Source organism: Lutra lutra, chromosome 8 (genome assembly GCF_902655055.1).
Source record: "Lutra lutra chromosome 8, mLutLut1.2, whole genome shotgun sequence".
In the NCBI taxonomy this organism is placed as follows: domain Eukaryota; kingdom Metazoa; phylum Chordata; class Mammalia; order Carnivora; family Mustelidae; genus Lutra; species Lutra lutra.
Genome location: NC_062285.1, coordinates 59464485 through 59489079, shown reverse-complemented (window position 1 = coordinate 59489079; position 24595 = coordinate 59464485). Strand labels below are relative to the sequence as shown.

The 24595-nt window shown below is 38.5% G+C and overlaps 1 protein-coding gene across 3 annotated transcripts in view; it reads right to left on the bottom strand.

The window, feature by feature from the left end:
* Nucleotides 1-311: 311 nt before the first annotated feature.
* The window catches only part of CCNT1 (cyclin T1), a 36217-nt gene continuing 11933 nt past the window's right edge, over nt 312-24595 (bottom strand). For 2 of the 3 annotated variants that reach the window (XM_047740593.1, XM_047740594.1), the window contains 6 exons: nt 23275-23335; nt 21633-21695; nt 20298-20343; nt 18422-18585; nt 18189-18259; nt 312-4960 (listed from right to left, as the gene is read on the bottom strand). In XM_047740593.1, coding sequence (XP_047596549.1) covers nt 3557-4960; nt 18189-18259; nt 18422-18585; nt 20298-20343; nt 21633-21695; nt 23275-23335 — 1809 coding nt within the window. In that variant the 3' untranslated portion in view covers nt 312-3556. The remainder of the gene's footprint in view (nt 4961-18188; nt 18260-18421; nt 18586-20297; nt 20344-21632; nt 21696-23274; nt 23336-24595) is intronic. The other variant, XM_047740595.1, reaches the window with a different exon arrangement.

The window sequence follows — 24595 nt, the reverse complement described above, 5'->3', positions numbered from 1 at the left end:
GGGTTGCATAGACTGCTTAAATTCTCCAAAACCCAAGATAATATTTGTATTCCAACTTCAAGATGTTCTAGAATATCCCTTTTCCTAGCATTAGTATCAAAATAACTCATTGGCAAAAGAATAATCCTTTTAAAAAATTAATCTGTTCCCAAGTTCCCACATTTATTGGGGGGAGGGGAGGCAAAGATCTTTAAAATCCTACCATATTGGGCTAAGACTCCTCTAATTGCCTTTGTCCAGAAGCAAAGTATGAGGGGTATGCATTTTCAACATGGGGAATTAGGTAGCAGAAGCTTAAGGAAATCCAGCACTGATGTTACCATGATTTTATTTCTATATCCTAATCCATTGCTGTTTCCAACTGGAGATTAAAATTTTTTTTCTATCAACACTGGTGAAGCCAATAATACAGAACTATGAAAAATGATACACTGAATCAAAACACAGAATCATTAAAAAAAAAAAAAAAGAGAAAGCTGAGAGTCTCAGATATGGAAACACACTGATTCATGAGTGAGCAGCTTAGACTAATTCCTACGTATTTTCTAAACCGAAAAAGCGTAACTGATGTTGCAGAAGAACAATTTAGCTTTAAATTAATGCTTCACTAGAGTTCAGCCAACAGCAACACAGGTATCTGATTAAAAGCCCTAAGGACATTCCACAGGTGTTTGTATTTGACAACATGAGAGTCAGACAAGGTTTTAGTAATGAGATTTATAGAACTTGAGGCTCCAGGCCTGCTTACCACCATTTATCCTTGATAGTCTAGGTTAAAAGGAGAAAAAAAGCCATGTTTAACTAGACTAACTTTGGATGTATAAATCCCATTTCTCACCCTTCAAAGGTGTGAGCATAGAGAAAACAAAGTTTAGAAACCACACAACTCTTTGAAGCCTAAGTTTATGTAATTTGAAAAATATGCATGCTAGTTGACAACCATATCTGCTAACCCAAATGCAGCAACTTCATGCAGAGCACACAGGACATTCAGGACATATACACAGATCTAAAAGCAGACACTGTAGATATCTTAAAACAGTATCAGGAGGCATTAATACAGAAGTCTTTAAATTGACCTGCATCAGCAATGAACTCCTAGTGCAAAGGCCAGACTGCACAGCATAAAGCAGCTCTTGGCTCTAGTAAGCACTTTTTCTAGTTCACTCCTGACAAAAGGTCTAAGGAACTAACCACAGATGCCATGGAGAACTGCTTTGAGGCCAAGTGGATATGTCTGCTTCTGTGGTGAAGGAGTGCGCACAATTAGAATAGAATATACATGACATTTGATGAGAAAACCTGAACACTGGAAAAGACATTTTCATAATCAAATCAGTGATCAATTCCACAAAGATATAGATCCAAACTAAATAAACGTTTGGGAAGGTCAGGAAGGAAAGGAGACTTCACCAAACAAAATCTAAACAAATAGAAAGCCTAGATTTAGTAAACACATCACACTTCTCCCAACCACCTAGCACAACACAGAAAATACCAGGGAGATAGAGGAAAATGCCATCAGTGAAAATGAAGTAACATTCTAAGTATTACTGGTTTATAGGTCAGCAGAGAGCTCATTTTACACAGCAATGGCAGGCACTCTAGACAGTTCAGTACCAATATGCAGAGATGCAGGACATTAATTCACCTTAAGATTTACTGTACAAATTCCTTCCTGTATTAGGCCAGTGCATCAACAACTCCAACTGCCTCAGTTTTCTCCCCAACCTGTTCCTGGCAAGCAGCAGCACATGTACAACTCCTATCTCCCTATAACTTCCAATGAAAAATATTCCATTTTTCTATACAGAATATTTGGTGTAAAGGAAGCTGCACTAAAAACAGCAAGACAAATTCAAATTGCATCATCTTTTCCATAGCAAAAAATACCGTGAAGACCAAAGAACACCACATCAAATGATCTGTGGCTTAGTGGCATTTTCAGTTAGACAACCTGGCTTAGAATTCTTTCTAGTCCCTTGAGATTTCTTTCCTCAACAAGTGTTGAGCTTTGAGTGTTGGCATCCTGAAGACCAATTATCCAGAAATCTGGGATAATCAAGCACCCATGACTCCTGATTCTTTTTTTTTTTTTTTAACGACTCTTAGAAATCTCCTGAAAAACCCCTGCCTAGAAACTAAAGCCACCAAAGATGGACAACCTGCATCTGTGGGCTAGGCTTGCTCACCCTCATGACACCAGTACTGTTAAATTCACAAGTTCCAATCTCTGAAGTCAGGTTGCAAAATTAAGGTTGCAAAAATTAAGGATGCAGCTGTTTCCCTTCAGATATACAAATAAAAAGCAAGTCTTACATTCATAATGCAATTTAAAATACAATATCCTAAAAATACCCAATCACAATTTCATTGTTTTCAGTATCCCCTAGGTCCATGGCTTCTCCCAGAACTATTCTTATCTATGGTCTGGGCTTTCAGAGGCAGAATATAGAGCACATCCCCCTTCCCTTCAGAGACCCTGAGACTGCTCTCACTTGAACACTTTCCCAAAGCCCAACTTGAAAAAAAGACACACCCAATTCTGTAGGGCAGACGCCAGCCTTGCTCTCCAATCCTTCTTCATCAAAAAAAAAAGGGAGGAGGGTAAAAGGGAAGTTTTTGTAATGGAGTCCAGAATCAGGCCACTGGCTGCACTTGCCCAAACTAGAATTTAGAAGGTTACCACTCAATTACAACATAAAGAAACGGGAAAATACCATGCTAACACATGCCTCTTCCTTCCTTTATGCTCTAAAGGCCACACCGTGTTCTCTCTAGTAGACTGTTGGGAAGTGAAAACGGTGAGGGACAGGGATGGAAAGATAAAACATGATTTTTAAACACACACGCTTAAAACCACACATACCCACACTTACATACACACTTAAAGGTCTCAACACTTCAAGTGGCCGGAGCCTATCAGACAGAACTCAAGGCCAAAAGCCTACCCTCCCATCCCCCCTATACAGCCCCCCCACCCTCCAATCCCACCCCCCAAGAGTCATTGCTATGTATCTTATACACACAGCAAAATCCCTATTCCCTCCTGCCCCGGATGATATAAAAAAAACTAAACAGATAACTTACTTTCTTTAAATTATTTTTTAAAAGTCTCTTAAAAGATTTTGACGTTTAAATACTTCCACTCTTCTGATATATTAAACACCAAAAGGATCCACAACTGTTTGATAAAACAAACCCTCCATATTTCAGTCCTGGCCAGAAGAGGGAAGACATCAACTCTAATCAACCTAATTAGGAGGTGGAGAGGCCAAGAACAGAGAAAGTATTCTTAATCCTTCACAGCTTCAACACATTCTCACCTCTATAATACCAGTAAAAACTATAATAAAATAGTTCAATTTCTGAGGCAGTAGATATAACCAAGCCCCTCTACCTCCCTCCCACCTGCATGTCAATATTACTTATTCCCTAGTCCAAGAAGGGTGACATATTTCATAAGGGAAGTAATTTCCTTAGTCCAGAATCAGTAGTTAAAAAAAAAAAAAAAGTTGTTTTTAAGGAAGTTTTTTTCTCCTCTTCTTTTTCTTTTTTACTTAGGAAGGGGAGGAAGTGGTGGAGGAGGCTCTGATGGAAGAGGTGGTAGCCGGGGTTTGTCTGTATTGCCAGATCTGGAGGACATTCCACCAGCCCGTGGATTCAGATATTCACCGTAAGAATGAACAAAATCAAATGCAGGGGGCTGAGTGGGCTGAACACCCTGGGCACTGAGAAGAGAGTGAAGCATATTCACAGTATCTTGATAGTCTATTGTTTGGGTTGCATTGTGACCATTGGCCCCAGTGGGCCCTTTATCCAGTTTCATATGAGGAACTCGAGTTTTACAGCTGGGCTGTGAAAAGGGAAGGCCACTTGTGTCTGAGCTATGCCCAGGCAACTGGGCCATTGTAGGAAGAGGAGGGAAGGAGAAATTTATGGAAGAGGATTTAGTACTCTTGGCAATCTTGGTTGGATGATCAAACACTACCCCTCCAGTCTCTTCAGGGGGGCCCCTTTTGCGAGTAGAACTGGAAGAGGAGAAAGAACTAGACAAGCTATAGGTTTTGTGTGCTAAGGTGCTTGTCTGGCTACTATGTTTTGGATCACCTGGACGTTTGTTCCCAGTACCAGCTGGAAGCTGTGAGTGAGAGTGCTTGTGTGAGTGGTGATTATGATGATGATGATGATTAGATGGGTGAGTCTTGTGCTTTTCTTTGTGCTCTCGGCTCTTTGTGACACTGTCCTCTACAGAATTGTGCTTGTCAGCTGCAGAATGGACTTTAATGCGCATTTTTATCTCCTCTGGTTTTGAAGAGGCAGCTTTATCTCCACTTGCCACTGGGATTCTCATTTTGAGAGCTGCTTTGTCAGCCTTTTCCAGAAAAGGCCGCTCAGGGTTTTCCGAGCCCTCTATGGGCATTTTTAGAATGACCGAAGAATGGCTATCATGGTGTGACAGGAGATTCTGGGCAGCATATGCATACTGTGACTTCACATTGGCCTCCATGTTCTCCAACTGCCTCTTCTGGGCAGCCAACTCTTCTGCATGTTTTGCACGGTATTCCTTCAGTGACACTTTAGCTGATGGCACACTCTTACTATTCTGCTTCTGGGAAATAAATGTATTCGAACCATCCTGTTGCAAAGAATGATCAACTCCCATAAGTGCTAAATTCTCACTAGTCCGATGACCCTGAGCAGGTTCCAGTTTAAAAGGAGGTTGGGAGGACAGCCAACGCTCGCCCTGCAACATCTCCACATTGCTTAAGTTGCTGGATGACTCTTCAGTGGCTGGAAGGGAAGGCACTGCACTTGCAGAAGAAGTTGACATGCTCATTAAACCTGCAATAGTTGTGTCTGAAGAGCTCTGGGAAATCATATTGAGAATTGTCTGCTCCGAAGTGTTTTCATCTGTTCCTCGATCATCTGCTTTTGTCTTCCTGGCAGCCTGGCATGCCTAGAATGAAGCAAATGACATCTCTTCACCTCAGGTAATTCATAAAATGGGGGGGGAAAAAAAAACTGGAATGAAGAGACTGTGCTTGCTGCAACAGTGGAAGTTCTGGGTAGCCCAAAGGCAGGAGGCTACTCTAAAATCACTAATTATAACCATTAGAAGTAAGATTTTGAAAACCTTCAGTCAAGAGTCATACAAACAAGACCTCAAGGAGATCTCTGAACTCCCATGTTCACTGCATCATTATTAACAATTGCCAAGATATGGAAGGAACTCAAATGTCCATTAATGGATAATGGATAAGCAAAATGTGGTATAGAAGCACAACAAATCACACCTAGCCTTAGCAGAGAAGGAGGAGGATTCTAGGAAAATGTCAGAGTAGGAAGCACCAGGAATCTCTCCCCTCAGACAACAAATGCACTGACAGAATTTGTCTGATGTAACTATTTTGGGACTCCAGTCTGTTAAAGGCTTGCAACTTTTGGGGTAAGCCTTGCACAGTAAACTGGAGTAATTTACATCAATTTCACCTCTCAGCACATTAGCAACTACCCATCTCCTACCCCAGCCACAATGGAGGCAGCTTGCACTCTGGGAGAGCCAGTACCAGCAAAAATGACTCTCCTGCAAACAGCAGTCTCTGTGCTCTGATCCCTGATTGCAGCTTCTGACAAAAGAGTACAGACTAAGAGACAGGCAGCCACTGTTAAGGCTCCTCCCTCTACTGCTGCAAGCTCCTTGCCCTCTGGCTAAAGTGACTCTCAAGGGACTTAAAGGACCAGCACCTTTTCTTCTCCCCTTCATTTTTTGCTTTTTTCCTCTTTTGGGAGCCAGACATTAAGAGCAGGATATTTAAAAAAAAAAAAAAAAAAAAAAAAGCATGTACAGAGAAAATTAGAAAATTTTGACCACACGCTCCCAGGGAAAGACTTAGAAAAGAAGTGAGAATACCTTCAGTTTACATCTCAGGCTTATCCTCAGCAGAGACACCACCCCAAATCAAATCCAACCTCCATCCAAAAATAATAACAAAAAACAGAAAAGCCTGGGAATCTGACTTCCAGTTACCACATTATTATATTAGAATGTCCAGATTTCAACAAAAAAATTACAAAGCATTTTAAGAAATACAAAAGTATGACCCATTCAAAGGAAAAAAATAAATCAACAGAAACTGTCCCTGAAAAGGACCTGATGGCAGAACTACCACACAAAGACTTTAAAATAACTCCCTTAAAGGGGCGCCTGGATAGGGCTCAGTGGGTTAGAGCCTCTGTCTTCAGCTCAGGTCATGATCCCAGGTCCTGGGATCGAGCCCCACATCAGGCTCTCTGCTCAGCAGGGAGACTGCTTCCCCACCCCCCGTCTGCCTCTCTGCCTATTGTGATCTCTGTCAAATAAATAATAAAATCTTAAAAAAAAAAAAAAAACCCTCCCTTAAAGATACTCAAATTACTTAAAGGAAGTATGGAGAAAGTTAAAAAAACAATATATGAACAAAATGGAAATATCAAAAAAGAGATAAAAAATCTAAAAGGAAACCAAAAAGAAACTGGAGCTAAGAAGTATGGTAACTACAATGAAAAATCCACCAAAGGGATTCAAACATAGATTTGAACGGTAGAAGAAAGAATCATTAAACTTTAAGACAGGACAATGAAAATCACTGGGTCTAAGGAACATAATGAAAAAAGATTAAAGCCTGCTGGACACCATCAACTGGACCAACACATGCACTGTGAAAATTCCAGAAGGAAAAAAGAAAGGGGCAGAGAGAATATGAAAAAATAATGGCTGCAAAGTTTCCAACTTTGATACAGACATGAATAGAAACAAAAGCTCAATAAATTCCAAGATGAACTCAATGAGACTCACATGAGAATATCAAACTTCAAAAGCCAAAGACAGAGAATCTTGAAAGTAACAAGAGAAGTGAGTCAACAGGTCCAAGAGATCCTCAGTAAGATCACGAACAGGTATCTCATCAGAAGCTTTGGAGACCAGAAGACAGTGAACCAAAAGATTCCAAGTGCTAAAAGAAAAAAACTAGTAAACCAAGAATCCTATATCTAGCAAAAATGCCCTTCAGAAGTTAGCAAGAAATTAAGACATTTCCAAATAGATAAAAGCTGAGGAAGTTCATGACTACATCCAAGAAGTACTCAAAGATCCTGCAACATGAAATGAAAGGAGACTATATAGTAAGTCGAAGCCATAGGGAGAAATAAAGATCTGCAGTAAATACACGGGCAACTATAAAACCTACTTTTTTTTTTTTTTTAAGTAATCTCTACCCCCAACATGGGGCTACAACCCTGAGAACAAGAGTCCCATGCTCTACCAACTGAGCCAGATAGGTGCTCCCAAAGCTACTACTGTTTTAACAATGGTCTATAAATGGGCTTCTTGTTTTCTATATGATTTAACCGACTAACACATTTTAAGGAAAAAAAACACAATTATTAATGCAAAAGCTAATATTACTGTAACTTTGGTTTGTAAATCAAGCCTTATTTCCTATTTAATTTAGAACCCTAATCCATTTAAAAGGATTATTAGAGAAGCCTGGGTAGCTCAGTCAGTGGAGTGTCTGCCTTTGGCTCGGATCAAGATCCCAGGGTTCTGGGATTGAGTCCCATATCTGGCTCCTTGCTCTGTGGGGAGCCTGCTTCTCCCTGTGCCTGTTGCTCCTCCCTGCTTGTAATAACACATTCTTTCTCTCTCTCTGACAAAAAAGAAAAAAGAACTATTAGTTTATGTTCTGGGGCATGCAATGTACAGACAACTTTGTGACATCAACAACTAAAAGATATAGGGACACAGCTACAAAGAAAAGAAATTTTGTATGTTACTGAAGTTAAATCAGTATAAATTCAAATTATTATAACTTTATGATGTTAAACATAACCATCATGGTAACCACAAAGAAAACAGACGTAGAATATACACAAAAGAAAAGAGAAAGGAATTTGACATTTTCACCATGGAAAAATCAACTAAAAGACAGTAATGCAGGAAATGAGGGACAAAAACCTATGAGGCATGTAGAAAACAAACAGCATAAGCATAATGACATTATCTACAATTACTTATTTTTTAAGATTTTATTTATTTATTTGACAGAGATCTCAAGTAGGCAGAGAGGCAGGCAGAGAGAGAGGGGGGAAACAGGCTCCCCGCTGAGCAGAGAGCCTGATGTGGGGCTTGATCCCAGGACCCTGGGACCATGACCCAAGCCGAAGGCAGAGGATTAACCCACTGAGCCACCCAAGTGCCCCTCCTTTTTTTTTTTTTAAACATTTATTTATTTGACAGAGAGAGAGAGATCACAAGTAGGCAGAGCAGCAGGTGGGAGGGGGTGTGGGGGGGGGGAGCAGGCTCTCTACTGAGCAGAGAGTCCAATTCGGGGCTTAATCCTAGGACCCTGAGATCATGACCTAATCCAAAGGCAGAGGCTTAACCCACTGAGCCACCCAGGTGCCCCTCTATAATTACTTTAAATGTAAACAGATTAAACTCTCCAATAAAGACAGAGATTATCCAAAAATCCATAAAAATATATGATCCAGCTATATGCTGTCTACAAGCAACTGAGATCCTAAGACCCAAACAGGTTGAAAATGGGAAGAGGGAAAAACATACCATGCAAACAGTAACCAAGAAAGAGCAAGGGTGGCTATACTAATATGAGACAACATATATTTTAAAACAAAAAAGGTTTCAAGAGACACAAAAGGACATTATACATTAATAAAAGGCTCAAGTTAGCAATTGTTACAATTATAAACATTTGCACACCTAATAAAACACAATCAAAACTGACAGAAGATTTCACTTAAAGACTTCAATATCCACCCACAACAATTGACAGAACAACTGGACAAAAGATAAGGAAACAGAAAACTTCAAAAAATAAACCAACAGGATCTAACAGACATATACAGAACACTCTACCCAACAACAGTATAAACACTCTTTGCAAGTACACATGGGACATTTACCAGGATAGACCACATGTGAAGCAACAAATAGTCTCAATAGATTTTTAAAAGATAGATAACATACAAATTTGCTTTTCTGACTACAAGATAAAGTTAGAAATGAGTAACAAAAGGAAAACTGGAAAATTTACAAAATTGTGGAAACTAAAGAACACTTTAAAACAACCAATAGGTCAAAGGAGAAATTAAAAGGAAAACTGGAAAATACTTAGGGATGAATGAAAACAAAAACACAACATATCAAAACTTATGGGATGCAGCAAAAGCAGCACTAAGGGAGAAATTTAAAACTATGAACACTGACATTAAAAATAAAGATCTCAACAAGCTAACTTTATAATGTGAGGAACTAGGAGAACAACAAACTAAAGCCAAAGCAAACAGAAGGAAGGAAATAACAAAGATTACAGCAGAGATTAAAAAAAAAATAGAAAACAGAACACAGAAAAATTAATAAAACTAGCACTTGGTTCTTTGAGAAGATCAACAAAATTAAACCTTTAGCTAGACAGTCTAGGAAAAAAAACAGAAGATTCAAACCACCAAAATCAGAAATGAAACTGGAGACATTGCTATCAATTCTACAAAAATAAAAAGGATTGTAAGGGTACTCTGAACTTAGACAATCTGGAAGAAATGGATGCATTCCTAGACACAAATAAACTACCAAAACTGAACAAGAAGAAACAGAAAACCTGAACAGATCCATAACCAGCAAGGAAATTGAAGCAGTAAGCAAAAACCTCCCAACAAACAAGAGTCCAGGGCCAGATGGCTTCCCAGGGGAATTCTACCAAACATTTAAAGAATTAATACCTATTCTTCCGAAGCTGTTTCAAAAACTAGAAATGGAAGGATAATTCCCAAACTCTTTCTATGAGGCCAGTATTACTTTGATCCTAAAACCAAATGCCCCACTAAAAAGGAGAATTACAGACCAATATCCCTGATGAATATGGATGTCAAAATTCTCACCAAGATATTAGCCTATAGGATCCAACAGTATATTAAAAGAATTATTCACCACAGCCAAGTGGGATTTATTCCTGGGCTGCGAGGGTGGTTCAACATCCAAAAATCAAATTGATACACTACATTAATAAAAAGAAGGAAAAGAACCATGTGACCCTTTCAATACATGCAGAAAAAGCATTTGACAAAGTACAGCATCCTTTCTTGATTAAAACTCTTCAGAGTATAGGGATAGAGGGAACATACTTCGGTATCATAAAATCCACATACGAAAAGTACACAGAAATATCATTCTCAATGGGGAAAAACTGAGAGCTTTCCCCCTAAGATTAGGAACATGGCAGGAATGTCTACTATCACCACTGTTGTTCAACACAGTGCTACAAGTCCTAGCCTCAACAATCAGACAACAAAAAGAAATAAAAGGCATCCAAATCACCAAAGAAGTCAAACTCTCACCCTCTGTAGATAACATGGTTCTCTATGTGGAAAACCCAAAAGACCACCCCAAACTTGTGAGAACTCAAACAGGAATTCAGCAAAGTGGGAGGATATAAAAATCAATGCACAGGGGCGCCTAAGTGGCTCAGTGGGTTAAAGCCTCTGCCTTCGGCTCAGGTCATGATCCCAGGGTCCTGGGATCGAGCCGCACATCGGGCTCTCTGCTCAGCAGGGAGCCTGCTTCCTCCTCTCTCTGCCTGCTTCTCTGCCTACTTGTGATCTCTGTCAAATAAATAAATAAAATCTTTAAAAAAAAAAATCAATGCACAGAAGTCAGTTATGTTTCTATACACTAACAACGAAACAGAAGAAAGAGAAATTAAGGAGTCAATCCCTTTTACAATTGCACCCCAAAACCGTAAGATACCTAGGAATAAACCTAACCAAGAGGCAAACGATCTGTACTCAGAAAACTATATAATACTCAGAAAAGAAACTGAGGAAGACACAAAGAAATGGAAAAACGTTCAATACTCATGGATTAGAATAAATATTGTTAAAATGTCTATGCTACCTATAGCAATCTACAGATTCAATGCAATCCCTATCAAAGAGCATCAACTTTTTTTTCACAGAGCTGGAACAAACAATCCTAAAAATTGTATGGAACCAAAAAGACCCTCAATAGCCAAAGGAAGGTTGAAAAAGAAAACCAGGGGCGCCTGGGTAGCTCAATGGATCGGGCCTCTGCCTCGGCTCGGGTCATGATCTCAGGGTCCTGGGATCGAGCCCTGCATTGGGTTCTCTGTTCAGCAGGGAGCCTGCTTCCCCCTCTCTCTCTGCCTGCTGCTTTGCCTACCTGGTCTCTCACTCTCTGTGTTGAATGAATAAAATCTTAAAAAAAAAAAAAAGAAAAAGAATAAGAAAACCAAAGAGCTGGTGCCATCACCAGACTGAAGTCCAATGGTATCACCGGACTTCAAGCATTACAAAGCTATAATCATCAAGATAGTATATAGTACTGGCCAAAAAAAAAAGATACACAGCAGATTAGAGAACCCAGAAATAGACCCTTAACGGTATGGTCAACTACTTTTCAGCAAAGCAGGGAAGAATATCCAACGGAAAAGACAGTCTCTTCAACAGTGGTGTTGGGAAAATTGAACAGCCACATGCAGAATGAAACTGGACCATTTCCTTACACCACAGACAAACATGGACTCAAAATAGATGAAAGACCTAACTGTGAGACAGGAATCCTTCAGAATCCTACAGAACATAGGCAGCAACCTGTATGACCTCGGCCACAGCAAGTCATGTCTTCAAGGGCAAGGGAAACAAAGGCAGAAATTAACTACTGGGGCTTCAACAAGATAGAAAGCTTTTGCACAGCAAAAGAAATAGTAGACAAAACCAAAAGACAACAAACAGAATGGGAAAAGTTATTTGCAGATGACATATCATATAAAGGGCTAGTATCCAAAATCTTAGTATATGTGCTGCCGAAGCGAGCACTAGTATCCAAAATCTATAAAGAACATACCAAACTCAACACCCAAAGAACAAATAATCCAATCAAGAAATGGGCAGAAGACATGAACAGACATTTCTCCAAAGACATGCAAATGGCCAACAGACACATGAAAAAAACCTCCACGTCACTCAGCATCAGGGAACTATAAATCAAAACCACAATGAGATACCATCTCACATCAGTCAGAATGGCTAAAATCAACGAGTCAGGAAACAGCAGATGTTGGTGAGGATGTGGAGAAAGGGGAACCCTCTGGAAAGAGCTGGAGGTTCCTCAAGAAGTTGAAAAGAGAGCTACTCTATGACCCAGCAATTACACTACTTGGTGTTTACCCCAAAGATACAAATGTAGTGATCCGAGGGGCTCCTGCACCCCATGTTTATAGCAGCAATGTCCACAATAGCCCTATGATGGAAAGAGCCCAAGATGTCCACTGACAGGTAAGTGGATAAAGAATATGTGATATATAAATACATATATACACACAAAGACACAATGGAATATTGCTCAGCCACCAAAAATCCCGAAATCTTGCCATTTGCAATGACATGGAAAGAACTAGAGGGTATTATGCTAAGTGAAGTAAGTCAATTAGACAAAGATAACTAATTATCATATGATCTCACTCATATGCAGAATTTAAGAAATAAAACAGAGGATCATGGGGAAGAGAGGGAAAAATAAAATAAGACAAAATCAGAGAAGGAGACAAGCAGTAACAGACTCTTAATCATAGGAAACAGACTCAGGGTTGCTGGAGGGGAGAGGATTGGAGGCATGGGAGAACTGGGTGATGGAGTAAGGAGGGGGGAAAAGAGTGAATTTTACTCTACGTAAATTGTACCCCAATTAACCTGACTTAAAAAGAATTAAAAAAAACAGACTACTCTGAACGACTGTATGCCAATAAATTAGATAATCTAGATGAAAAGGACTAATTCCTAGGAACACAAACCTAACAAGAATAAACCATAAAGAAATAGAAAATCTGAACACATCTGTAACTAGTAAGGAGACTGAATCAGTAATAAAATAATTTCCCAAGAAAGAACAGCCTCTCTCCCAAAAATATGAAGAGGCAGCAACACCTCTCAACTCATTCTATGAGGCTATCATTACCCTGATATCAAAGCCAAACAAAGACACTATAAGGAACTACAGACCAATATCCCTAATGACCACTGATGTAAAAAATTCTCAACAAAATACTAACAAACTGGGACGCGTGGGTGGCTCAGTTGGTTGGACGACTGCCTTCGGCTCAGGTCATGATCCCGGAGTCCCAGGATCGAGTCCCACATCGGGCTCCCAGCTCCATGGGGAGTCTGCTTCTCCCTCTGACCTTCTCCTCACTCACGTTCTCTCTCACTGTCTCTCTCTCAAATAAATAAATAAAATCTTTAAAAAAAAAAAAAATTACCCTGATATCAAAGCCAAACAAAGACACTATAAGGAACTACAGACCAATATCCCTAATGACCACTGATGTAAAAAATTCTCAACAAAATACTAACAAACTGGGACGCGTGGGTGGCTCAGTCGGTTAAGAACCTGTCTGCCCTAGGCTCAGGTCATAATCCCAGGGTCCTGGGATAGAGTTCCACATTAGGCTCCCTGCTCTGCAGGGACTCTGTTTCTCCCTCTGCCTGCCTCATCCCCTGCTTGTGCTCTCTCTCTCTCTCTCTTTCTGACAAATAAACAAAATCTAAAAAAAGAAATACTAACAAACTGAATTTAGCAGCATACTAAAAGATTATACACTATGACCAAGTAGGACTTATTCCTAGAATGCAGGGATGGTTCAACATACAAAAATCATCCATGTAATATGCCACATAAATACAATAAAGGAAAAAAAAACCCCGTATGATCTTCCAGATACAGAAAAAACATTTCATAAAATTCAACAAACTTTCATGATAAAAACACCCCACAAACTAGGAACAGAAGGAAATTACCGCAATATAATATAAGTCATATATGAAACACTCAAAGCAAATATCACATTCAACAGTGGGAAAACTGAAAACTCATCTGCTAAGATCTAGAACAAGGCAAGGATGCCCTTTTCACTTCTATTCAACAAAGTACTACAAGTTCTCATCAGAACAAGTAGGCAAAAGAAAGCACTCAAGGGCATCTGGATGGCTTAGTCAGTTAAGCATCTGACTCTTGATTTTGGCTCAGGTCATGATCTCAGGGTTGTGAGATGGAGCCCCATGTCAATGCTGAGCACGGAGTCTGCTTAAGATTCTCTCTCTCCCTCTACCCCTCCCAACTCACATTCTCTTCTCTCCAAAAAAAAAAAAAAAAAAAAAAAGAAAGAAAGAAAGAGCATTCAAACTGGCAAAGAAGTAGAATTATCTGCTTGCAGAGGATATAATTTTTTTTTTTTAAGACTTCATTGAGGGGCACCTGGGTGGCTCAGTGGGTTGGGCCTCTGCCTTTGGCTCAGTTCATAATCTCAGAGTCCTGGGATCGAGCTCCTCATCAGGCTCTCTGCTCAGTGGGGAGCCTGCTTCCCCCTCTCTCTCTGCCTGCCTCTACCTGTGATCTCTCTCTCTCTCTCTATGTCAAATAAATAAATAAAATCTTAAAAGGAAAAAAAAAGACTTCATTGATTTGACAGAGAGAGAGCACACAAGCAGGGAAAGGAGCAGGGGAAGAGAAAGAGGGAGAAGCAGACTCCCCTTGAGCAGGGAGACTGATGCAGGACTTGATCCCAGGACCCTGGGATGATGACCTGAGCAGAAGGCAGACGTTTAACTGATGAAGCCACCCAGGTGCCCCTGCAGATGATATAATCTTATATAGAAAACTCCACACACATAAAAAGTCAGAATTAATAAATTCAACAAAGTAACAGGATACAAAGTCAACACACAAATTTCAGTTGCATTTCTGTACATGAACAATCTGCAAAGGAAATTATGAAAACAATTCTATTTATAACAGTATCAAAAAAAATCCTTATGAATTAACTTAGCAGGGAGATGAAAAACTTGTACAATTAAAACTGGAAAACACTGCTAAAAGAAATTAAGACCTAAATGGAAAACTCATTCCATGTTCTGGATTCAAAGACTTCATGTTGTTAAAATGTGAACATTATAACCCGAAGCAACCTACAAATTCAATGCAATCCCTATCAGAATCCCAATGTTTTTTGCAGAAAGAGAAAAAGCCACCCTAAAACTCCTATGGATCTCAAGGGACCCCAAATAGCTAAAACAATCTGAAAATGAAGAACAAAACTGGAGAATTCACACTTCCTGATTTCAAAACTAACTACAAAGCTACAGTAAGCACTGTGCAGTAATACAGTGTGATACTGGCATAAAGAGACATACAGATGAATGAAACAGAAGAGAAAGCACAGAAATAAACCCTTGCATATGTGATCAAATGATTTTTGCCAAAAGGCTAAGACCATTCAACGGGAAAAGGATAGTCTTTTTTAATAAATGGTGCTGGGAAAACTGGATATCCACATACAAAAGAATGAAGTTGGGACCTTACCTAACACCATATACAAAATTAGCTCAAAACTGAATAAGGGACTTAAAGCAATAAAACTCTTGGAAGAAAACAGGACAGAAGCTTCACAACAGTGGATTGGCAATTTCCTGGATATGACATCAATGGCACAGGTAACTTTAAAAAAAAAAAAGGAACAATCTGGACTTCAAATAATTTTAATTTTTCTAGTTAAAAAATTTAAAAACAGGGGCACCTGGGTGGCTCAGTGGAAAATTAAGCCTCTTCCCTCAGCTCAGGTCATGATCGCAGGGTCCTGGGATGGAGCCCCACACTGGGCTCTCTGCTCAGCAGGGAGCCTGCTTCCCTCCTCTCTGCCTACTGGTGATCTCTCTGTTAAATAAATGAAATCTTTTCTAAAAAATTTTAAAACTTCAAAAAAATTAAAATTAAAAACAGAACTACCAAAACAAACAAACAAACAAACAAACAAAAAAGCCACATAACTACCATATAATCCAGCAATTCCAATTCTGGGTATATAGCCAAAGGAATAAAAGCAAGGTCTTGAAGACATACTTGTACACCCATGTTCACAGCAGCATTATTCACAGCAGCTAAAATATGGAAGCAACCCAAGTGTCCATCGACAGATGAATGAATAACCAAAATATGGTGGATACATACAATGGAATATTACTAAGCCTTTAAAGGACTCAAAATTCTACAATATGACACAACATGGATGAACCTTGAGAACATTATGCTAAATGAAATAAACCACAGAAAGACAAATACTGTATTATTCCACTTATATCAAGTATTTAAGAGAAGCCAAATCACATAGACAGAAAGTGTAATTGTGGTTGCCAGGGGCTGGGTGGGGAGGGGAAATGCAGAGTTATTTAATGGGTGTAAAGTTTCACTTTTACAAAATGAAATGAATTAAGGAGATGAATGGTAATGATGGTTGCACAACAATATGAATATACTTAACACCACTGAACTGTACATTTAAAAATGATTAAGATGGTAACTTTCATGCTACATGTATTTTACCACAATTAAAAAAAAAAGAAAAGATGGAAATCCTGTCATTTGTCACAACATGAATGAACCTGGAAGGCCTTTTGCTGTGAAATAAGCCAGACACAGAAAGACAAAATATGATCTCACTTAAGTGAGCAATCTAAGATTTAAACTCATACAGACAGAGTAAAATAGTAGCCTGAGGGGAGGGGGAAAATAAGAACCTTGTAGTCAAATGGTACAAAGTCAGTTATACAAGGTAAGTCCTAGAAACCTACTGCACAACATATTGACTGTATACTCAAAAAATTGCTAAAAGGGTAATCTTAAGTTTTCTACCATACCCCCCAAAAGTTACAGCAATCTATACCAATGCTACAAGCCACTTAAAAACTTAATTTGTGCATTTATCTAAAATTCATTCATGAACATCTATACCTTATGACTGCTTATGACAGCAGTTGGTCCAAAAACAAATTCTGGAAATTTTTGGTGAGGTGTCCTACGATCACAGTGATGAACTATGTGCTCTCAAGCCTCCTTTGAATCATAGGCTAACTCATTTTCTACAATTCTCTAAACTCAGGAGAATGAAATTAAGTTTATCAATCTGGATTTCTGAGAATGTAAGGAATATATTTTTTTAAGATTTTATTTACTTATTTGGGAGAAAGAGAGAGTGAGCAAGAGAGAGCATAAGGAAGAGGAAGAAGCAGGCTCCCTGCTCAGCAGGGAGCCTGATCCCAGGACCACAGAATCATGACCTAGAGCCAAAGGCAGACACTTAACTGAGCCAGCCAGGCTCCCCTGCAGGGAACTTTTTTTTTTAATATTTTATTTATTTATTTATTTGACAGAGAGAGAGAGATCACAAGAAGGCAGAGAGGCAGGCAGAGAGAGCGGGAGGAAGCAGGCTTCCTGCTGAGCAGAGAGCCCGATGAGGGGCTTGATCCCAGGACCCTGAGATCATGACCTGAGCTGAAGGCAAAGGCTTTAACCCACTGAGCCACCCAGGCGCCCTGGGAACATTTTTTTTTTAATAAAAAAAAATTTTTTTTAAGATTTTTATTTATTTATTTGACAGAAAGAGAGAGAGAGGGAAAGTACACAAGCAGGGGGAGCTGCAGGCAGAGGGAGAGGGAAAAGCAAGCTCCCCACTGAGCAGGGAGCCCCATGCAGGGCTCGATCCCAGGACCCTGGGATCATGACCTCAGCCAAAGACAGAAGCTTAACTGACTAAGCCACCCAGGTGCCCCTGCAGGGAACATTTTTAAATGAACTTTCTATCTGATGCCAAGGGAAAAAAGAATGATTCCATTTTATAAGACTTTGAAAAATATTTGAAATACAACTTTACCCTACAATCGATATAAAAATAAAATTCTAAAATTCATTTAAAAAGTAAATAATGTCAAAGTACAATGATACCAGCTCTAACCTTGTAACTCTATCTTTCCTCTACCAGAACCCAACACTTTATGACTCAGAGAAGCCACATTTTTTCCCTAACAGTCTCCACACAGAAAATACTCAACAATGTTGCCAACTGACCATATCACAATAGTTGCATAACACAAAACAAATCCTGCTATCACCTATCACCACTGACTTCTGAGCAGTATCCAAGCTATGAAGTTGAAGTCATGATTATTATATAACTAAGAAAAAGGAAATTCCAAACGTGGGGTACATATCCAATCCTGGTATATTCACTGTGCAGTCAAAAGAAAAAACTAGTTTTGTACTACAAGCTGACAGCAATAATTCTTACCCTCCAATTCCGAATTCGTTTGAGCCTGCTAGGGGTTTTCTCCAGAATCTGTAGAAATTCATGTGTCAGTTCTACAAATGAAATAGAACATTTAAGAAAAACTCAGACAAGCAGAAGTAAAAAAACAAGAATAACCTCAACTAACTATTTTCATCTGAATGAAGTCACTTTGGGCCAGATATGTGACAGATCAAGAGCAAGTGCTTTCCAAGGTCCCTTACGCTAAAACTTACCATCTAAAAGTTCCAAGGTCACAGTGCCGTCAACATACTCCCACCAGTGCTTCCCATCAGTTGAGACTGGGATCTCCCAGTTGGACCACTTGCAAGCCAGATGAATGCAGACACAGGCCACCACAGGAGGTGTGTACTGCAGGCTAAATGTGGTCAAATGCAGGCTGACATCAGAGGGAAGGAAACAAGAGAGTGTCATGAGCTCTCAATTTTTTTTTATGAGCTCTCAATTTTGAACCCAGTTAAAACTCTCCATTATTTAAAAAGAAAAAAAAAAATTAAAAAACACTGGAGAGTAAGAAGGGTAAGAAATATCCAGTGCTCTGATCCAGCACCCAACATGATTTTTCATTAACCCACCTGCTCAGGTAACGTTTCTGAATTTTTTGGCTGTACATTATCAATCCCACATACTGACAAAAGACCAGGGCCAAAACCAAAGAGACAGGGAACTCAGTTTTTTTTTTAAATAAGGATCTATTATCCTGAGAAGAAACTTAGATCTTAAGGAAAATTTTAAGATTTTTAGTTATGTGTAATCCCTAAATCAAATATTTAAAACCCCCTTAAAATTATCTCATCTCTTGCCAACCACAGGTCTGGTCAATTGAAAATAACAGAGGGGTAATTAGAGATGGACATTTAGGAGGGCACATGATATGATGACCACTGGGTGTTATATGCAACTGATGAAGCACTAAATTCTACTGCTGAAATTAATATTATAGCATATGTTAACTAAATTAAAAAATAAAAATATAATAAACTAAAATAATGAACAGACTATCACTCAACTGTGAATATGCTTAACTGATGATTTACTTCAAAAATTTCTCCTATCAGGCTATAAAAAATAATGTCAACAGAAGTATCTTTGATTTCCACGATCAATTGGAGACGAGACTTATCAAGTAATTTGGTAATACAAGTTATGTATTAATTTTTGTCTTAAAAAGGAAAGAATAAAGAAAAAACTTTAAAAAAAAAGAAGAAAGAAAAAGCTCTTTACACATATTCATGCACATTTATCTGGCAATGAGGAAGAAAAAGGAAGTTTTTTAAACACCTTAATTATTGGGAAACCTGGGTGGCTCAGTTGGTTAAGCATCTGACTTTGGCTCAGGTCATGATCTTAACAGTCCTAGGATAGAACCAGGTGTCCAGCTCCCCACTCAACAGGGAGGCTCTCTGTCTCTCTCCCTCACCCTCCACACCTCCCCCTGCTTGTGCGCGCTCAGTCACACATGCGTGCACATTCTCTCTAATAAATAAAATCTTTTAAATAAATAAATAAATAAATAAATAAATAAATACTGTAAGTATTGCAGAATCCTCCAAATTAGATTCTCAGTTACGATCAAACCCAAGTTTACCTAACAAGAACTAACAAGACTAACAAGACTGACTAACTAACAAGAACTAACTAACAAGGACTATGCTCTTGGATTTTTTTATTTTTTTGTTTTAGATTTTATTTTTAAGTACTCTCCACACCCAACGTGGGGCTCAAACTCGTGACCCTGAGATCAAGAGTCACATGCTCTCCCAACTGAGCAGCCACGCGCCCCTGCTCTTGGATATTTTAAAGTAAAGGAAGACATGCAGAATCAGGTAGGATTTCAAACAATAAGTACCACATAATTGCATCACCTTAGCAAATTAAAAAGCACCATGGAAAGGTAAGGTAAAATATGGAAACTGTACAGAAAAATAAATATTTACCAGAGAATTGTCTGTAATACACTGTAGCAAAGATCTATCCTGGGTCTTTGGGTTCTAGTTTACTAAGTGCTAGACCTGATATCTTTCCATATATTCCTCAAAAAGTGACAAGCCCTATCCCAAAAATAGAAGGGAAAAATATTAAAATATAAACCTGTTGGTTGCCATGAAGTAAGAAGTCTGTGCTAAGTCCTTGCTTGCTAAAAAAAAAAAAAAAAAAAAAAAGGAGGGGGGGGGGACAGGGAAAAAGTTATTAGTTCCATTCAGTCTCAATTATTTAGTGAGCATTTAATATTTCCAAGTAGAGAACATAATAACGAATAAAGCAGACATGGTCCCTAACCACCTGATGTCTAACATTCTACAAAAAAGGTCAAATCAGCAACTTTTAATTATAATAACTATACTGTTTCCAGACCTAGGAACTCAAGCTTTACACTGCACACCAAGTATCTGGAGTACTTGTTTCAACTCCAATTCCTGGACATCCTTCCTAGAGTGTGACTCAGTATGTTTAGAGAAGAAAACATGCATTTTTAACAGGTAACCTAGAAATTCTGATGCAAGAGTTTACTGAACTAGACGATAAACTAGTTTGGAGGCAAGATCAGAATCCAGAAGACCTCTGTGTATTTGGGAAAAGTGATCTGCGCTCAAAAAATTTTTTTTAATTGAGTAGCCTGTGATTCAGACCCCAAATCATCAAATAACATAAATTACTTGATATACCATAATAAAGGGGAGGAGAAAAAAAACACATGTCCCCTTCCCCAAAACACTGCTCTGGGTAATAAAGTAAATTTTAATTTTCCTTAAAACTTAGTTTTTTCAATATCAGCATATATCTACCTTTGTTTATCCTTGCTTAATGTAAACCCTCTAATGTGTTCTAAATACAAAGAACTTAGGAAAACTGGAAATTTACAGATGAAGCACATACTAGCAAAATATAAAATAAGGCCAATTATCAGTTTCATCTGCAAAAGTATAAGGCATTCCAATGCAGAAGTGTCTATATGTTGATACTACTATTCAAACTAAGAGGAACAAGGTTTCATGCAATTACAGCTACTAAGGTTTAAATCAGAATAAAAAAGTCTTTCCAAGGCTTTGTCAATCATTGAAATAAGTCAAATAAATTCTAGATCCTCTGGGTGGTTTGTAAAAGGCTGTCTAGGGCCATCAATCCTAGAATCACATTAAGATCACCACTCCCAACGTATCCTTAAACTGCTATTAGATACTTGTCATTTGACTTTATGAAATCTGTTCCAGGTTCTGACAAACACCCTCAAGAGGCTAATTCTCTTTAAGAACCCAGGAGAAAAACCCCAAATTAGACACACTCATTTTGATTTAAGCAAGGTAACCCTTTCAATTTAACTTCTAGCCAAAGCAGCTGAGTTATACATTTGTCCACCATAAATAAATCATAGCCATTAAATGGTAAAACAATTGAAGATAGCCATTTCAAGCTGGGATTCCTTACCTCGAACCAGCTGAGTGCACTTTACCACATGTGTATGTGGGTGATCAATTGTTAGTTCAAAGCCTAAAAAAAAAGTACTATGGTTAAAAAGCTAAAGATACTGGAGACATTTTATACTTCTTTTATCTGAGTCATCATTAAAAGCCTCCTCCATCTTCCTCTCCCAGAATTACTGTTCAGAGTCTAAGAGGGTCACACAACACATATAGCACACTCTTTTCTAAGACACATTATCTTCAAAGACAACCATATTTTGAACTAAATAATAAAGCTAATGCAGTCTCAAGACCCCTGAGGAACCAATAATCTCTAAACAGAAAATTATTTTCAATGGACAAATGATTCATGCAAGTAAGATCCTACTGGCTTCCACATTAAAATATTAATAAAAATTTACCCCACCAGAAGATCATTGTCCCCTAAAACATAGTTACTTTGAAAATAATTTAAAGTAAAAAGCGAGTTAATAGAAATTAACTTCAGAAATAAGCTTTGAGTGCTCACTTTGGCAGCACATATGCTTTAAAAAAAAGAGAGAAAGAGAGAGGTAAGCCTTAAAGAACTGTGTGTACAGACATGCAATAACATACAGGTGTACCAGTAACTTTTCAACACAACTCATGAACTCCTCCCTTACCCAGAGAAGAGAAAAATTTCACCCCCGCAAAAAAAAAAAAAAGAACCCTTGAAAAAAAAATCCTTATTTTCCAAATTTGCTAAAAACTTTTAAAGGTAGTATCTCTGATAAAAATGGTAACAGATAATCATCAAGGTTGCCCATCAACCACTAGAGCTGAAATTTCTCCACCCCTACTCTGCTGTTCTAAACACTGATTAGAGGTGTGCCTAGGTGCTCAGTCCACGGAGCATCCAGCTCTTGGTTTCAGCTCAGGTCATGACCTCATGGGTTGTGAGATCGAGCCCCATGTCGCCCCACATGGAGCCCCAAGGTAGGGAGTATGTTTGAAGATTCTCTCCCTCTGCCCTTCCCTCCATGCAGCTGCACACACATGTGTGCTTGTTCTCTCTCTCAGATAAATAAATCTAGGGACACCTGGGTGGCTCAATCGGTTAGGTATCTATCTGCCTTCAGCCCAGGTCATGGATCCTGGAGTCCCACATCAAGCTCCCTGCTCAGCAGGGAGTCTGCTTTTCCTTCTGCTTCTCACCCTGGTCATGCTATCCCTCTCTCTCTCTCTTCCTCAAATAAAATCTTTTAAATAAATAAAAAAATAAATCTAAAAAAAAAAAAATAAACTATATGACCTCTTTAAAAAAAATAAGCTTTTACCAATTTTAAAAATAAACACTGTCCTTTAAATATAATGACAAACAGATCATAAAAATCCATAAAAGGAAAAAAGTTCATTAGTTTTTGCCATTATTTATCATAAAGTTAAAAACTGACAAACCTTCCAAAGCAAATTATGAACACAGAATTAAAAAAAACCCTACTAGCTGCTATTCCAAAGGACGGCTATGCCTGACTTCTGTCTTTGGTATAGGTCAGGGTTAAACCACATTCCACAACCTCTATAATTTGCAAAAACCTTCAGTAGAGATTTTCTTCCTGTTTCCTATTCTGTAAATTTAAAAATTTTACATTACTTATATTTACTATTTTAAAGAAAAATAAATTTACCTAAAGTCTGCAGAATTATGCTTTCTAGTATCACCAGATCTTGAACTTGTTGCAGGTAAGCCTGTAGGTAAGAAGACAAATAAATTATTTCCCAAAAAGGCACAATAAATAAAGTGTAAACAATTCTAACAACTCCTTCCAGGAAAACCAAAGCAACAAAAGGCAGGCATGAAGTGAGGAGGTAGCCTAGGAACTGAAATACAATCCTTATCTCTATATTTAGCACACCTCTTCCTCTTTGAAGAAGGAAAAAAAGTGGTATACTGAAAAATAACACTTCATTCATAATTAGCTACAGAAAAGGCACCAGATAGTTGGTTCATTTCAAGACTAACATTTGGGGCGCCTGGGTGGCTCAGTGGGTTAAGCCTCTGCCTTCAGCTCAGGTCATGATCTCAGGGTCCTGGGATCGAGCCCCGCATCGGGCTCTCTGCTCAGCGGGGAGCCTGCTTCTTCCTCTCTCTCTGCCTGCCTCTCTGCCTGCTTGTGATCTCTCTCTGTCAACTAAATAAATAAAATCTTAAAAAAAAAAAAAAGACTAACATTTTAGGTTTTTTTAAAGTCATGTGATGCAGACACAAAATAATTAAAGATACATACATCTTTTTTCAACATCATCAAAATACACTGTAGACCCTTCCTAAGGTACTGTAGGCAATTTCAAACATCTGACTCCTGACAAAACCTCCCAGCTAATGCTAGATTTCTAAGAATCAGAAGAGTTCAAAGGAAAAGGGAATATACAACAAAAAAAATTTCTCTCAGATTTGTACCAGTCAATACTGCAGCCATTGTCAACATACGGCTACTGAGCACCTAAATGTAGCTAGTCTAAATTGAGATGTCCAATAGAATATATGCCAAACTGGGATGCCTGTGTGGTTCAGTCAGTTAAGTGTCTGCCTTTGGCTCAGGTTGTGATTCCAGAGTCCTGGGATCAAGCCCTGCATCTGACTCCCTACTCAGTGTGAAGTCTGCTTCTCCCTCTCACTCTGTCCCTCCTCCACTCATGTGCTCTCCAATAAGTAAATAAAATTAAAAAAAAAAAAAAAAATATATATATATATATATATATATATATACACACACACACCGAGTTTTGAAGACTTAATTAAAAAATATTGTAAATGACCTCATTAATGTTTTAATACTGATTTTATGCTGAAATGGGATTAAATAAAATATATTAATATATCATAATTAATTTCACCTTTCATTTTTTTGTTTTTTTAAAGATTTTATTTATTTGAGAAAGACAGAGAGCACGAGAGAGTGAGCACGAGCGGGGTTGGAGGGGCAAAGAGAGAGGGAGAAGCAGGCT